At 42.4% G+C, this 17,907-nt stretch overlaps 1 protein-coding gene across 2 annotated transcripts in view; it reads left to right on the forward strand.

The window, feature by feature from the left end:
• Positions 1–17,907, forward strand: part of usp32 (ubiquitin specific peptidase 32) — a 259,887-nt gene that overhangs the window by 189,345 nt on the left and 52,635 nt on the right. For both annotated transcript variants that reach the window (XM_041197547.1, XM_041197548.1), the window contains exons 12-13: positions 2,202–2,304; positions 13,563–13,746. In XM_041197547.1, the coding sequence (XP_041053481.1) occupies positions 2,202–2,304; positions 13,563–13,746 (287 nt within the window). The remainder of the gene's footprint in view (positions 1–2,201; positions 2,305–13,562; positions 13,747–17,907) is intronic.

Below are 17,907 nucleotides of genomic sequence, written 5' to 3' on the forward strand. Positions count from 1 at the left end.
AAAAAAAAATTGAGGTATGAAGCATCATGGCAAGATATCCTCCCTATCGCCCCTCCTGCGGCCTGACAGATAAAATAAATAGAAATAATGGAAAAAGTACTTGGGGAAAATTGCTCCTTGAACACCCCCAAGGGACTGTGTGTTACCCTTCAAGGCACTTAGCTTCTATATGATACAATCTCTGTCCCCGTCATGAACCAGTCCAGCTCCCTCTTGAAGACGTGCAGATAGTTCCTCAGGGTAATGTCCTAGGCCCAACCATCTTCAGTTGCTTCATCAATGACCTTCCTTCCATCATAAGGTTCTGACCTTATGGGGATGTTCACTGATGATTGTGTAATGTTCAGCACCATTTGCAGCTCCTCAGATACTGAAGCAGTCCAAATGCAGCAAGACCTGGACAATATCCATGTTAGAGTTGACAAATGGCAAGTAACATTCATGCCACACAAGGCAATGACCATCTCCAACAAGGTAGAACCTAACCATCGTCCCTTGACGTTCAATGGCATTACCATGGCTGAATCCCTCACCATCAACATCCTGGGGGTTTCCATTGACCAGAAACTGAACTAGACTAGGTATATAAATACTGTCGCTAAAAGAGCAGGTCAGAGGCTAGGAACGCTGCAGCAAGTAACTCGCTACCTGACTCCCCAAAGCCTATCCACCATCTACAAGGCACAGGTCAGGAGTGTGATGGAATACTCTCCATTTGCTTGGTTGAGTGCAGCTCCAACAACACTCAAGAAGCTTGACATCATCCAGGACAAAGTAGCCTGCTTGATTAGCACTCTATTCACTCCCTCCACCACTAACACAGTGGCAGCAGTGTGTACCATCTGCAAGATACACCGCAGGAACTCACCAAGGCTCCTTAGAGAGCACCTTCCAAAACCACAACCACCACCATCTATAAGGACAAGGGCAGCAGACACGTGGGAACACCACCACCTGGAAGTTTCCCTTGAAGCCACTCACCATCCTGACTTGGAAATATATTGCCTTTCCTTCACTGTCGCTGGGTCAAAACCCTGGAACTCCCTCTCTAACAGCACTGTGGGTGTACCTACACCACATGGACTGCAGTGGTTCAAGAAGGCAGCTCACCACCTCAAGGGCAATTAGGGATGGGCAATAAATACAGGCCTTGCCAGCGACACCCACACCTCATGAACAAATAAAGAAATAGTCATCTCCCACCGAACCAGCCAGCAGCGCATTCCAGAGCCTCATACTCTATGACAAAAAAGAATCACCTGAAAACAAGTCTGTTCCTACCTTGGGAAAATATAAGCTCATGTACGCTGATTCTCTCCAATCTTTTAAACTGGAATAATCTAATAATAGACACACTATCCAATCTTTCCCTTCCCTTAAAGACCTCAATCTGGCTACTTCTAAGTCCACGCAGCCCTAAAGTAAATAGACCCAAGTTCTTGAGCCTACCTGAGTATCCATGGTTCCTGAAGCTGGTAAATCTTTTCGTAGCTCTCCCCTGTACCTTTTCCAAGGCCTGCTATATCATGCATCATGCAAGAGAAGCAAAACTGGGCACAGTGCCCCAGATGCAGTCTAACCAGTGACCAGTGTATGGCAGAATAGTGTTCTTGGATTTATATGGTTCAATTATTGTAATCCAATGCTCAGACATATCCAGATTGGTCATAAACCTTCAGTGATTTGCACACAATAACACCTACTTTTTCTTTCTAAACCTTTTTCATCATTGTTCCCTGCACATGATAGGACTATTCTGTATTGGCCCTACCAACATGCATGACATACATTTATCTAAGTTAAATGCTACTTCCCATTGTGCATCGCACTTTCCTAGTGCATCTAAATCTCTTTGCATTTAAATGTATATCTCCACTGTTCAGGTCATTAATAAAGACATTTGTGGGCCTCTGACAACCCCCGAGAGACACCAGTAGTTATGTGCCTCCAGGCTAATCCATATTCACTTAGTACAGCCTTTTGTTGTAAAAGTTAGCACATCAGTTAATAATCATAGCCTTGAAGTTATGTTATGCAATATTACTTGCTGAAGTCAAATGTTTTTCTAATATCTTAATGGAGGCACTTACAACATAGCATTGTTAAAATAGCATGCAATGTAACTTTGTGCTAATGAGTTTTGGGAATCCCTGCTTTTAATTTTATTCAGTTGCTAATTTTTATGTGTGTCTTGCATCTAGTGGATGGTTGGAAAGAGAAAGCAGACATGGCCTACAACCTGGACATAACTGGTTTCTGATTTCAGTGCAGTGGTGGCAGCAGTGGAAGGAATATGTGAAATATGTGAGTAATTACTGCACTTTTTTAATGTTTACTGTAACAGTCAGACTAGAGAACGCCACAGAGTCATGCTTTGTGAGATGCGAAGTAATTTAGAAAACGGCAAGCAGGCCAGTCATTTCATCTGGAGTCTAAAGCTTGGAAACAATTTATTCTAATAGATCTGAGGAAATGATTTGCACTTCAGCTTACCTGCTTCCAACAGCAGCATTTGAGCAGTGGCCTTGTCCTTATAAGGAAGGTTTCCAGTGAAGCATCACAACAGATTCACAACACAAGTAGCTAGGCATTGGCAAATTTATCAATCAACAAACATACTTCACCAACAGTAATTAACCAAAAAAGGCATAGCTGTTGGGGGTGGGGGAGAAAAGTGAGAATAGCTGAGAGAGCAGGAGGTGGAGGGAAGGGCTGTAAGAGCAGGGGGTGTTGGGGGGAAGGCTATTTAACTTGCAGGGTTTTTAAAGAAAAAGCACCTACCTTTTCACTTTTTTGGAGCAGGAATCAGGCCTCAAAGATCACTCACTTAGGCCATCCCAACATCTTTTTTAAAAGCATAAGGATTAAAGGAGCCTCGCAGCTGCAAACACTTGGTCGGAGCTCCACGGCAGTCATTGATGCCTTGTAACTCACGACCCACATTTTGGGAGGCTCTGCTCTAGGCTTTGTAGCCAGCTGATGCAAAACTATCATAGCAGTTGTATAACATATTGTACCTATGTTATGTAATACTCCTGTCCTTAAAAAAATCACATGCAATAGGCAACGCATTGCCAGTGCAAGTTTTGTAGAAGCTTTGCCTTTGATTCTCCTACTAAGAAGGTAAACTGATTCACCAGCTGTGCATGATTTTAAATTTTGCAATTTTACCTCTTTTTATATTTCATGGGCGTGGACATCTCTGGCTAGATCAACATTGCACAATCTCAGAACTGATTTGCTTGCGATAAGCAAATCCCAGTTACATGAAAGACTGCACCAATTGCCCATTTTTAGTGCAATTATGGTGTTTGTATTTATGCTTTGATCACAAACAGACAAATGGATGAAAGAATTACCTTGGGCCAAATCTTTCGGTGTCCAGATCATTAGAGACTGGACATATGATCGAACCCTGTGTAAGTCATGAAGCATTGACCAATGTGCGAATTACCCAGGAAGTTTGAACTTCCAATCTGTAATTCCACCGCTCCCTGGGACCCTCCACAAATGTCTCTGACTCTGAGCTAGAGTTGGAGACTTTGAATAGTTCCATGGGACCGACCTGGATAGTTACCCAGAAAATGTTACACTGATTAAATCCTAGTCTAACTCCTGGGTAGCTCCTGAATTGACCCCCCAAGCACACACATTGACAACGCCCCCCTCCCCCCAGCCCTGCCTGCTTGCCCGCCAACCTCCTTTCATTCCGCTGAATCCCTCGCCCACACCCATTTACCCCTCCAACTGATTCATTCATTCATCCACTAACATTCAGACAGGACCTTGAAACTTACCATACGCAGCTAATGAAAAGGGCACATATCCTGGCTTCCCCTGGCTCTAACTCTGCTTCCATCCCCAAGGGATGCTGTGTTCTGTATTTCTGGAAAGGCCAGGTTCAGGAGGCCCCAGAAGAAATGCGGAGAGCGCCAAGTCGGAATTCTCAAGTGGAGTAGCAATCTGTTGATGGCCACTCCTCAAAAGACCCGGGCCCTTAGTTTTACAGAGAAGCTTCTGCGCAAAAATGGCACAGAAAAGCAAATATGGCCTAAATGCCTGACAAAATAGTGTGCAAATAAATAGATGGGGATGTGTTTCATTTTTAACTTATTCATATATCATTATTTAACATAAATGATTTGAAGAAAATTAATACTTAGTTGGGAAATAAGGAGCTGGGGTGGGGGGCATGGGGAGTGGCCAGTGTGAGTAGTTTGGGGGTCAGTTCTGGAGTTATCCAGAAGTTAGACAAAGATTTAATCTGTCTAACATTTCCTGGATAACTATCCAAATAAGTCTCACGGAACTGCCCAAAGTCTCCAACTCTAGCTTAGAGTCGGACATTCACAGAGGGCCCTGAGAAGCAGTGCAATTGCCCATTGGAAGTTCAAACTTCCCAGTTTTTCCCGCATAGGTCAAGGTGCCAGGACTTCCACAGGGTCCTGTCACACATCTTCAATTCTACTTCCAGTCTCCAGCAATTGGGAGAGACTGGAAGACTGAGTCCAAGTTCTTTTATCCATTTGTCTGTCTATTCATGTTCAAAATATAAATACAAATACCATGATGGCACTAAAAATGGGAAATTGGTACAGTCTTTCAGTTAACTGGTATTTGCTTATGACAAGCAAATCAGTTCTGAGATTGTGCAATGTGAGGGGTTAAAATTCAAAATTTAAAATGCAGCACAGGTGGTGAATCTGTTTGCCTTAGTGGGAGAACCAAAGGTGAAACAACTACAACACCTGTGCTGACCATGTGTTTCACTGAACAAATAAATTTTTGAGATTAGTATTTCTTACATGTCATATTGCCAACAAATGCCACAGGCTGGATCCCATAGTTAGAAACTTATGGTTTAACATAGCAGTATATAATTATAAAGAATTAATACATTTTGTTGATGCATGTTAATTTGTTGTAAATTATAAGATAACCATTTGCACAATCAAGCAGCTTTTGTCTGCTGAATCTGTAAAGTCTTGCTCATAACATATTTACTGTGGAACTTGCAGAAGATAACTGAACTCTCAATACCACAACAAATTGATCATGGTATCAACTTCTTAGATTCATATAAGTTGTGTAAGAAACCTTAATGCATTCCAAAACATGGTCATCTTTCAAACTACTATTTTGTTGGAGTTCAGAAGTTAAAATCTATTATTCAACCAATAAGATGGGACACAATGAAACATGGGCTGACCTGTTCACTGTGTAGCTGTTACCATATGAGCAATGGAATGAGAAGTGATACAGAAGATGTGATAACACCATTCATCAGCACGAGCCTGAAGCTAGAGCATCCTTAAACATCTGAGTGCATATTGCCAATTCTCACTCCATGGTTATGTTTAATATCAGAATGTAATTGTGGAAATGGCACTTCTATTTTTGCCATTTTGCATAATGTATTTCAATTTGTAGTCTAATAAAAAACAAAATCTGCCTATAGTTAGAGCTAAAAATTTGAAGGTAAGATTAAAGGCAACAGAGATTAATTGTGAAACAATGGGTAGTAATAAATATTGTTTTCAAATGACTTACATTGTGATATTGAAGCTCTTTTTTGGTTCACTGTAGAGGTTATTGAATACAGAAGTGTTCTATTGTGCTTGGAATGTATATCCCTAAACCTGAGCTTAATTTTGGAGGTGGGAAAATAATTCTATTTTCAAATATTTTGTCTTCTCTCTCCAACCTTACTGCTTTTTGTAATTGCTCTCATTAAGAAGACTTATGCCCGAATAAAAAAAGAATTCCTTACTTTGTCATTCATGGAATACAGTTCTATGATATTTATAACAAGTTCGAGATTCATGTTCCCTGTGTGGACGAGAGCAGGGACTGGAGGGAGGATGAGCAAACTGACCATGGCACCGTGGTACAGGGAGCCATTCAAGTGGGGGGAGAAAAGAGAAATGTAGCTGTAGTCGGGGATAGTATAGTTAGGGGAATGGATACTATTCTCTGTAGCCAGGATTAAGAGTCCTGAAGGCTGTGTTGCCTACCTGGTGCCAGGGTTAAGGATATCTCATCTGGGCTGCAGAGGAAGTTGGAGTGAGAGGAGAAAGATCCAGCTGTTGTGGTCCACGTAGGTACCAATGATATAAGTAGAACGAGGAAAGAGGTTCTGCTGAGGGTATACAAGCAGCTAGGGGCTAAATTAAAAAGCAGAACCAAAAGGTAATCTTTAGATTACTACCTGAGCCACAAGCTAGTTGGCACAGGGTCAATAAGATTAAAGAGGTAAATGCATGGCTGAAAGATTCTCATGGGAGAAATGGGTTCGAACACATGGCACATTGGCACCAGTACTGGGAAAGAGGGATAAAAACAAAAAACTGTGGATGTTGGAAATCCAAAACAAAAACAGAATTACCTGGAAAAACTCAACAGGTCTGGCAGCATTGGCGGAGAAGAACAAAGTTGACGTTCCGAGTCCTCATGACCATTCAACAGAACTGAGTAAAAATAGGAGAGGGGTGAAATATAAGCTGGTTTAAGGTGGGTGGGGGGAGGGAAGTGGAGGGGGGATGGTTGTAGGGACAAGCAAGCAGTGATAGGAGCAGATAATCAAAAGATGTCACAGACAAAAGAACAAAGAGGTGTTGAAGGTGCTGATATCGATAAGAATGTGCTAATTAAGAATGGATGGCAGGACATGCAAGGTACAGCTCTAGTGGGGGGTGGGGTGAAATAAGACTAACAGGGCATAAAAGGTATAGATTTAAAAATAATGGAAATAGGTGGGAAAAGAAAAATCTATATAAATTATTGGAAAAAACAAAAGGGAGGGGGAAGAAACGGAAAGGGGGTGGGGATGGGGGAGGGAGTTCATGATCTAAAGTTGAATTCAATATTCAGTCTGGAAGGCTGTAAAGTACCTAGTCGGAAGATGAGGTGCTGTTCCTCCAGTTTGCATTGGGTTTCACTGGAACAATGCAGCAAGCCAAGGATAGACGTGTGGGCAAGAAAGCAGGGTGGAGTGTTAAAATGGCAAGCAACAGGGAGGTTTGGGTCATTCTTGCAGTCAGACCGAAGGTGTTCTGCAAAGCGGTCACCCAGTTTGCATTTGATCTCTCCAATGTAGGGGAGACCGCATTGGGAGCATCGAATGCAGTAGACTAAGTTGGGGGAAATGCAAGTGAAATGCTGCTTCACTTGAAAGGAGTGTTTGGGCCCTTGGACGGTGAGGAGAGAGGAAGTGAAGGGGCAGATGTTGCATCTTTTGCATATGCATGGGGAGGTGCCGTAGGTGGGGGTTGAGGATTAGCACTTCAGTGCTGCTTCATGCTCTCGTCGGGACCTAGAAAAAGTTATTAATTTTGCTTCCAATCTCCACCCCTCCATCATTTTCACATGGTCCATCTCTGACACTTCCCTTCCCTTCCTTGACCTCTCTGCCTCAATTTCTGTTGATAGACTGTCCACCAATATCCATTACAAGCCTACCGACTCCCACAGCTACCTTGACTACAGCTCCTCACACCCCGCTTCCTGTAAGGACTCCATCCCATTCTCTCAGTTCCTTCGACTCCATCGCATCTGTTCTGATGATGCTACCTTCAAAAACAGTTCCTCTGACATGTCCTCCTTCTTCCTTAACCGAGGTTTTCCACCCACGGTCGTTGATAGGGCCCTCAACCGTGTCCGGCCCATCTCCCGCGCATCCGCCCTCACGCCTTTTCCTCTCTCCCAAAAACATGATAGGGTCCCCCTTGTCCTCACTTATCACCCCATCAGCCTCCGCATTCAAAGGATCATCCTCCACCATTTCCGCCAACTCCAGCATGATGCCACCACCAAATACACCTTCCCTTCACCCCCGCGGCAGCATTCCATAGGGATTGTTCCCTCCGGGACACCTTGGTCCACTCCTCCATCACCCCCTACTCCTCAACCCCCATCTACGGCACCTCCCCATGCATACGCAAAAGATGCAACACCTACCCCTTCACTTCCTCTCTCCTCACCATCCAAGGGCCCAAACACTCCTTTCAAGTGAAGCAGCATTTCACTTGCATTTCCCCCAACTTAGTCTACTGCATTCGTTGCTCCCAATGCGGTCTCCTCTACATTGGAGAGACCAAACGCAAACTGGGCGACCGTTTTGCAGAACACCTTCGGTCTGTCCGCAAGAATGACCCAAACCTCCCTGTCGCTTGCCATTTTAACACTCCACCCTGCTCTCTTGCCCACATGACTGTCCTTGGCTTGCTGTATTGTTCCAGTGAAGCTCAATGCAAACTGGAGGAACAGCACCTCATCTTCCGACTAGGCACTTTACAGCCTTCCAGACTGAATATTGAATTCAACAACTTTAGATCTTGAACTCCCTCCCCCATCCCCACTCCCTTTCCATTTCTTCCCCCTCCCTTTTGTTTTTTCCAATAATTTATATAGATTTTTCTTTTCTCACCTATTTCCATTATTTTTAAATCTATATCTTTCATGCCCTCTTAGTCCTATTTTACCCCACCCCCACTAAACCTGTACCTTGTGTGTCCTGCCATCCATTCTTAATTAGCACATTCTTTTAGATAATATCACCACCTTCAACACCTCTTTGTTCTTTTGTCGGTGACATCTTTTGATTATCTGCTCCTATCACTGCTTGCTTGTCCCTACAACCATCCCCCCTCCACTTCTCTCCCCCCAACCCACCTTAAACCAGCTTATATTTCACCCCTCTCCTATTTTTACTCAGTTCTGTTGAAGGGTCATGAGGACTCGAAATGTCAACTTTGTTCTTCTCCACCGATGCTGCCAGACCTGCTGAGTTTTTCCAGGTAATTCTGGGAAAAAGGGAGCTATTCAGTTTGGACGGGCTCCACTTGAATCATGCTGGGACTAGTATCCTGGCAAATCATGTAACTAGGGTTCTAGTTAAGCCTTTAAACTAAATAGTTAGGGGGAGGATTCAGTTGCGTGGAAGTATAAAAAATCAAAGTTTAAGGAGAGGGTAAGAGTGCAGGTTAGGCTGATTGCTATCAAAAAGTGAAAGGAAGGGACTGTGTGAATGCCAAATTGCACCAAAGAATCATATAACAGGGAAAATTGACAATAGGGCAAACTTAAAGTCTTTGTATCTGAATGTGCGTAAAATTCAGAATAAAACTAATGAGTTAACAGCACAAGTAGAGATAAATAGGGATGAGTTGGTGGCGATTACTGAGACGTGGTTACAGGGAGAACAGGTTTGGGAGTTGAATATCCAAGAATATTCAGTGTTCGGAAGGATAGGCAGGAAGGAAAAAGAGGTGGTGTAGCTTTGTTAACAAAAGAGATCAGTGCTATAGTGAGGAATGATATAGGCACTGGAGAGCAAGACGTAGAGTCAGTCTGGGTAGAAATAACAAATAGCAAGGGAAAGTAATCCCTGGTGGGAGTAATCTATAGGTCCCCAAACAGTAGTTCAGCAGTAGGGCACAGTATAAACCAAGAAATACTGGGAGCATGTAAGAAAGGCACGGCAATAATCATGGGTGATTTTAATATGCATATAGACTGGACTGATCAAATTGGCAAGGGTAGCCTCAAGGGAGAGTTCATAGTGTATTTGAGATTGTTTCTTGGAGCAATATGTCGTGGAACCAACCTGGGGGCAGGCTATCCTCGATTTGGTTTTGTGTAATGAGATGGGATTAATTAATGATCTCGTAGTAAAGGATCCTCTAGGGAAGAGTGATCATAGCATGCTAGAATTTTAAGTTCAGTTTGAGAGCGAGAAATTGAGTCCCATCCTAGTGTTCTGGAGTTAAACAAGGGTGACTACATCGGCATGAGGGCAGATTTGGCCCTAGTGGACTGGGCAGGAAGACTATAAGGTAGGACAGTTGATGAACAGTGCCAGATATTTAAGGAGATATTCAATTCCTCCCAAGTAAAATATATCCATATGAGGAAGAAAGATGGTAAGGGGGGGGGGGAAAAGCATCCATGGCTAAGCAAGGAAGTTAAAGATAACATTAAGGCAAAAACTAAGGCATACCAAATTGCAAAGGTTAGTGGCAGGCTGTAAGATTGGGAAACTTTTAAAGATCAACAAAGGGTTACTAAAAAAAATAATAAAAAGAGCAAAGGTAAATTATGAAAGAAAACTAGCGCAAAATGTAAAAACTGATAGCAAAAGCTTCTGCATGTATATAAAAGGAAAGAGAGTAGCTGAAGTGAATGTTGGTCCCTTGGAGTACGAGACTGGGGAGTTAATAGTGTGGAATGCAGAAATGGCAGAGACGCTTAATCAATATTTTGCCTCCGTTTTCACAGTGGAGGACACTAGCACCACCCCAATAGTCACAGGTAATGCAGAAGATATAGAGAAGGAGGAACTTAGAACAATCACCATCACTAGAGAAAAAGTACTGAGCAAACTATTCGGATTAAAGGGTGACAAGTCCCCAGGACCTGATGGCCTACATCCCAAGGTCTTAAAGGAAGTGGCAGCAGAGATAGTGGATGCTTTGGCTATAATATTCCAAAATTCCCTGGATTGTGGAAAGGTTCCAGTGGATTGGAAAAATGCTAACATATCGCCCTTATTCATAAAGGCAGGGGAGGCAGAAAGTAAGAAACTGTAGACCAGTTAGTTTAATGTCTGTCGTTGGGAAATTGTTGGAATCCATTATTAAGGAAGTAGCAATGGGGCATTTGGAAAGTCAAAATGCAATCCATCAGAGTCAGCATGTTTTTATGAAGAGTAAATCCTGTTTGACTAATTTGCTACAGTTCTTTGAAGATGTGACAAGCAAAGTGGATAATGGAAATCCTGTGGATGTAGTATATCTGGACTTGAAGAATGCCTTTGATAAGGTGTCGCACAAAAGATTAATACACAAGATAAGATCGCATGGAGTTAGGAATAGTATATTAGCTTGGATAAAGGATTGGCTAACCAACAGAAAGCAGAGAGTCGGAATAAGTGGGTCTTTTTCTGGATGGTAAGCTGTTACTAGTGAGGTGCCATAGGGTTCGGTCCTTGGGCCCCAACTATTTACAATCTGTATTAATGACTTGGATTCAGGGATAGAAGGTACTATAGCTAAATTTGCAGATGACAACAAAGTAGGTGGGAAAGTAAGTTGCACTGAAGAAATAAGAAATTTACAAATGGATATGGATAGGTTAGGTGAATGGGCCAAAATTTGGCAGATGGGGTTTAACGTGGATAAGTGTGAGATTATCCATTTTGGTCGGAAGAATAAAAAGGCGACTTATTATTTAAATGGAGAGAAACTTCAGAATGCTTTAGTGCAGAAGGATCTGGGTGTCCTCATGCATGAATCGCTGAAAGCTAGTATGCAGGTACAGCAGGTAATAAGGAAGGCAAATGGAATTTTCCTAAAGGGATAGAGTATAAAAATAGGGAATTGTTGTTGCAATTGTACAAGGCATTGGTGAGACCGCACCTGGCATACTGTGCACAGTTTTGGTCCCCTTAACTTGAGGAGGGATGTAGTTGCATTGGAGGCAGTTCAGAGGAGATTCACTAGATTGATTCCAGAGATGCAGGGCTTGTCTTATAAGGATAAATGAGCAGTTTAGGCCTGTACTTGCCAAAGTTTAGAAGGATGAGAAGAGATCTAATTGAGGTATATAAGATGCTAAAGGGGATAGACAAAGTAGACGTGGAGCGGATTTTTCCTCTTGTGGGGCATTCTAGAATGAGAGGCTATAGTTTTTTGGCTAAGGGGTGGTAGATTTAAATCAGAAATAAGGAGGAATTACTTTTCTGAAAGGGTCGTGAATCTGTGGAATTCAGTACCTTAGACTGCAGTGGATGCTGGGACGCTGAATAAATTTGAGGAGATACAGATTTTTAATTAGTAACGTGTTGAAAGGTTATGGGGAGAGTGCAGGAAATTAGAGTTGAGGTCGAAATGAGATCAGCCATGATCATATTGAATGGCGGGGCAGGCTCGAGGGGCTGAATTGGTTACTCCTGCTCTTAACTCTTAATGTTCTTAGGTTAAATTTTTACAGTACATAACATAACATTGCAGATGAGAATGCATCAACATCAAATGAAGCGAAGCTGTAAGGTAATCAGAATATAATGAAAGTGTATTTTCTACTTTGAAGTATTTTAGAGTATCGAAAAGGTTCATTATTTTAAATGTCTTTAGCCATGTGTTTGACACAATTCAGGTTTTTCCTTCAATATTCATTTTTACAGCAAAAAGGACAGTTTCCCTCAGCAGATCCACATATCATATTAACTAAAACTTGCAACCTATGCGTAATGTGAATGGCATAACGTCATGAGACTAATAATTACCTTGTACTATGATATTTTGCATTGGAGTACTGACTGTAATCTTCACTTTGAAAGGTGATGAGCATCATGTTGTGGATCATGTTGCTCAAAAAAATTACAAATGAGATTATTACTCAAAAGAGGAACACAGCAAGGAACTCCTGGTTACAATGCATCTGTTGTACAAAACTTAACCTGCTCAAAAAATAATAGTCCATAATTTGTTTTTAGTGCTACTTACAATCTCATAACTGAGTTTCTGGTGAAGCATAGTTGAACCTTATGGAGTCTCTCTTTGCAGCTTCAGTGTTGAAATAACTGATCAAAGTAACGCCTAGGTCTTGTACTTTCTGGGCTTTCCAAAGACAGGTTATAATATCCAAAATTGAGACAAATCAAGTGCAGTCTGACACAACGGATATAGGAATTTGGTTTCCAGTATTGAATCCTTGATGGCTGAACCATTAGAGAGAAAGTTTTGCCATCTCTTCCGTTTTATCAGCTAGCAAAAAAAAAATCTGATGCCGTTGTGGATATTGGCAATTATATCACTGCAGAGAACAGCCTAGGCTAGATACACTCCTGTTCCTAACCGTTTTGAAATGCACATGTACCCGGATATTTTCAAATACTGTATGTCATCTTTGACACCAAGTCTAACATAGTCTGTTTCAACCATAATCAACTGAAACTTATTTTAAATTCATATTATTCAGCCTGCCTCAAGTACTGTCAAAAATTATCTTTTTTGAGGTGCAGTGCAACTTGATTCTGCCACGTTATAGTCTGCTGTTTTAAAACACTGCAGCCATTGCAGTAGTTTGAGAAAATAATGTTTGATGTGGTTTCATGTTTTTGCCAAAATATGGAAATTTAATGCTTCCAGCACGTTTTTTTTCAAATAATCTCCACATGGTTATATACTGGTTTTAGTGCCTTGAAAGCTGCTAAAATCCTCTCATAGAATAATATTTATTAAGAATAGGTTAGGCACTTTGGGCTATCCTAGAGGATGTCTAAGCTAATTAAAAAATGAAATTCAAAGTGCAGGACCTTGGTCCTTTCTTGTTGGTAAATAGTACAAGGGGACCAAAACTTGCATATGGGTCATAACTCTTATTTTGGAGGTTAGAGTTCATTGCATCTATAAAAGAACAGTATTGATTTTAAACTCAAATTCTTAGAAAGGATCTTGTGCTACTTTAAGTTTGTTATCTCCATCTTTATTGGTGGATATGGCTGTGGAATTAATATGTGTTACATTTGAGTTCTCAACATTTTTTTTCTGCTTTTATTACAGGAAACCAAGCCAGTCATAATAGAGCCTTCTTCAATAATGAATTTAGTGAAAAGCCACAACCCACTGCACCCTGTGGAACAGGGTGAAGATAAGCCTGGAGTGCAGAGTTCCTTCAGTTCTCCAGATGAAAGATGTTTGGACAACATATCAATTGCATCTGAAGCATCTGAGAGCACTGGCACTGGTAAAATGATTTTTGATTTGTAGGTTTTTCAATATAGTTCCTTTGAAACCTGAACATTTCATTTTACTGCACACATTGGAACTAGTTGCAAAAGTCAGAATTTCCCTTTGGAAAGAAGATTAACAATGTGGACTGAACTGAACAACTGTCTGATCCAAATTATTGTTGAGCTCTGAGTGAATCTAACATGGCATTTTGTTAATGGTCCTGGTTAGATTCCTGTGTAAATAAACAAATGAGAATTATACTTAAAGACATGTACCTTTAGTGAACTGTAGAATAACCTCACTGATGCTCAGTTTGGGTTCCACCAGGGTCACTCAGCTTCTGACATCATTACAGCCTTGGTTCAAACATGGACAAAAGAGCTGAATTCCAGAGGTGAGGTGAGAGTGACTGCCCTTGACATTAAGGCAGCATTTGATCGAGTTTGGCATCAAGGAGCTCAAGCAAAACTGGAGTCAATGGGGAATCAGGAGGAAAACTCTCCACTGGTTGGAGTCATACCTAGCACAAATGAAGATGGTTGTGGTTGATGGAGGTCAATCATCTCCATTCCAGGACATCACTGCAGGAGTTCCTCAGGGTAGTGTCCTTGGCCCAACCATCTTCAGCTGCTTCATCAATGACCTTCCCTTCATCATAAGGTCAGAAGTGGGGATGTTTGCTGATAATTGCACAATGTTCAGCACCATTTGCAGCACCCCAGAGTGAAGCAGTCCAGGTCCAAATGCAACAAGACCTGGACAATCTCCAGGCTTGGGCTGACAGGTGGCAAATAACATCTGCGCCACACAAGTGCCAGGCAATGATCAGCTCCAACAAGAGAGAATCTAACCATCAGCTCTTGATATTCAATGGCATTACCATTGCTGAATCCTCCACTATCAATAGCCTGGGGGATTCCATTAACCCAAAAACTGAACCGGACTAGCCATGTAAATACTGTGGCTACAAGAGCAGGTCAGAGGCTAAGAATGCTGTGGTAAGTAACTCACCACTGACTACGTAAAGGCTGTCTGCCATCTACAAGGCACAAGTCAGGAATGAGATGGAATACTCTCCACTTGCTTGGATGAGTGCAGCTCCAACAACACTCAAGTAGCTTGACATCATCCAGGACAAAGCCCGCTTAATTGGCACCACATCTACAAGCATTCACTCCTTCCACCACTGACACACAGCAGCAGTGTGTACCATCTACAAAATGCATTGCAGGAAGTCATCCGGCCTCCTTAGACCGCACCTTCCAAATACATGACCACTACCATCAGGAAGGACAACGGTAGAACATACCTGGGAGCACCATCACCTGCAAGTTCCCTTCCAAGCCACTCGCCATCCTGGCTTGGAAATATATCGCCGTTACTTCATTGTACGAGGCCTAAATCCTGGAACTCCTTTCCTAACAGCACTGTGGCTGTACCTACACCACATGGACTGCAGCAGCTCAAGAAGGCAGCTCAACACCACCTTCTCAAGGGCAATTATGAATGGGCAATAAATGCTGGCCTAGCCAGCGACGCCCACATCCCATGAATTAATGAAACAATTTTGCATAATTTTTATAATTTGGTTGTGCTGACCAAGTAGCTCCAATTCATTGAGTTAGGGCCATTTAGACTGCTCTGGCTGTGGCAAAGAGAGTTTAAGAACCACTGAGTGAGACAATACTAAATGGAAGAGATATTGAGCTTTAACCTCCAAGCTTCCCAGCGTCAGATTGGGGGGTACCCCAGAGATGAGCTGGGGAATCCCCTTCAAAAGTTCACAGGTAAGGTTTGCAGAACAATTGCCCAGAAGTGCAAACCTCCCCTAGGCAATTGCCCTGCATGAGGAACCATCCAAAAATGAGATGTAAATCTCAAACTTCAGATGGTTCTGACTGGGCTACACCAATAGTTACCCAGAAAAAGTTAGAAGAATTAAAATGACTTCAAATTTCTGGGTAACTATTGTACAGACCCAGGCCGACCCCTCCACGGGACTCTCCCCAACCCTGCACAGATCTTCCCCCATCACTCTTGATTACCCCACCTATGGGAGTACCCCCCAGAAGTCTTCCCCTAACTGCTACTGCCCCCTCCACGAGACTCCCTCCCCACCCCTCACCTCCCCCCGCTTGCAGGCCCAACTGCCACCCCCACCCCCACTTTCTGACTGGACCTAAGGGGCCTCCCTCCCCCTACCCTGAGGCCTGACACACCCTGACCTGACCCAATCTCTGTCTCCCAACCTCCTAATCCCCACCTCACCCCCTAGTCTCCGATTGTTTCCCCACTGCCACCCCCCAACCCCCAAATCCTATCCACCTAGCTTCTTCCTGGCCTGGCAAGGAGTTTTAAATTTCATGGACATTTAAACTTAGCTGGTTTATGGTAGCTCGTGCTGTAAAAAGGGGGTGTGACTTCCTTCACTTTGACTCAACTGGACTTTGCACTGGTCCCCAGGGACGCATTGCACTGCCGGGATCTCACCCAGCTTGAATCAGAAGGTTGGGTGAGACAGGCTGAGGAAAAGAATTAGCGTACGTAATTTAGCACAAAGTGACAACCTGATGCTGATTGCCACTCTGAGGAAGTTCAGACCCATAGTTGTGATAGGAACCAAAACACTTTTGGAGCACAGCATATTGTGTGAGGGAGCAGTTGAAGGCTGGAAATTAACTACAGCTTTCAAAAAAAGGAATGTTGATTGAAACTGCATGTGAATGAATGGGTTAAAATTTAATATTTCAGCTTGTTAGCATCCCTGGTGTTCTCAATGCCTTCTCAGCTCAGTCTACAATTTATAATAGAAGAAGTGTGAAGAAGAATTGCATCTAGTGGGTCCAGAACCTGGAACCAAAATTGCAGTTGTGTGTGGGTGAAGGAATATGTGAATCAATCACATTCATTATCTTCATTAGGAGTCCTGAGTAGAGCATAATCCTGATTGAAAACATGACATTTTTATCTGCTTGTCACTCAAGTACAACTAAGTTTGTGTGCAAAATTTTTTTGATGACCTTAGTGCACTGTTTGCGTACTGAAGCCTTTTTGAAATGTCTTTCTTTTATAATTTGTTTTAATTATTTATTATGAAATATCACTCTAACTGAAAACCTTCTAATGTTAACACATGAATTAGGAGCAAGAGTAGGCCATTCAGCCCCTTGAGCCTGCTCTGGCGTTTGATAAGATCATGGCTAATCTGATTGTGGCCTCTACTTTCCTGCCTTTGACTGCTTTGTCAGTCAAGAATTTGTCTAACTCAGCTTTAAAAATATTCAATGACCCGCCTCCACTGCTCTTTGAGGAAGAGAATGCCACAGACTAACAACCCGCTGAGAGAAGAAAATTCTCCATCTCCACCTTAAATGGGAGACTCTTTATTGTTAAACTGTGTCCCTTTATTCTAGTCTCTTCCATAAGGGGAAGCATCCTTTCAGCATCTACCCTGACAAGTCCCCTGAGGATCTTATATGTCTCAATACGATCACCTCTCGTCCTTCAAAACTCCAATGGAAACAAGCCTAACCTTCCCTCTTAAGGTAACCCCTTCACCTGAGGAGGGTGAGCCTTCTCCGCACTGCTTCTAATCCTTTTGTAAATAAGGAGACCAAAACTGTACTCCAGATGTGTTCTCACCAACACCCTGTATAACTGTAGCACACCTTCCCTATCTGCATATTTCATTCCTCTTGTGACAAACAACAACGATCCATTTGCCTTCCTAATCATTTGTTGTAACTGCATGCTAACTTTTTGTGATTCACGTACCAGAACATCCAAATTTCTCTCAGAATTCTGTAATCTCTCTTCTTTTAAATAACATGCTGCTTTTCTATTCTTCCTGCCAAAGTGGACAAGTTCATATTTTCCCACGTTATACTCCATCTGCCAGATTTTTGCCCATTCACTTAGTCTTTCTATATCCCTTTTTCAGATTTCTTTTGCCCTCTTCACAACTTAATCTTATACCTACCTTTGCATCATCAGCGAATTTAGCAACCAAAAATGCAGCCCCTTCATCCAAGTCATTGATGTAGGGTGTAAATAGTTCAGGCCCCACACTGATCCCTGTGACATTCTACTCCTCACATTGTGCCAACCTGAAAATGACCCATTTATGCCTACTCTCTGTTTCCTGTCAGCTAGCCAATCCTCTATCCATGCTAAT

This window comes from Carcharodon carcharias, chromosome 10 (assembly GCF_017639515.1).
Source record: "Carcharodon carcharias isolate sCarCar2 chromosome 10, sCarCar2.pri, whole genome shotgun sequence".
In the NCBI taxonomy this organism is placed as follows: domain Eukaryota; kingdom Metazoa; phylum Chordata; class Chondrichthyes; order Lamniformes; family Lamnidae; genus Carcharodon; species Carcharodon carcharias.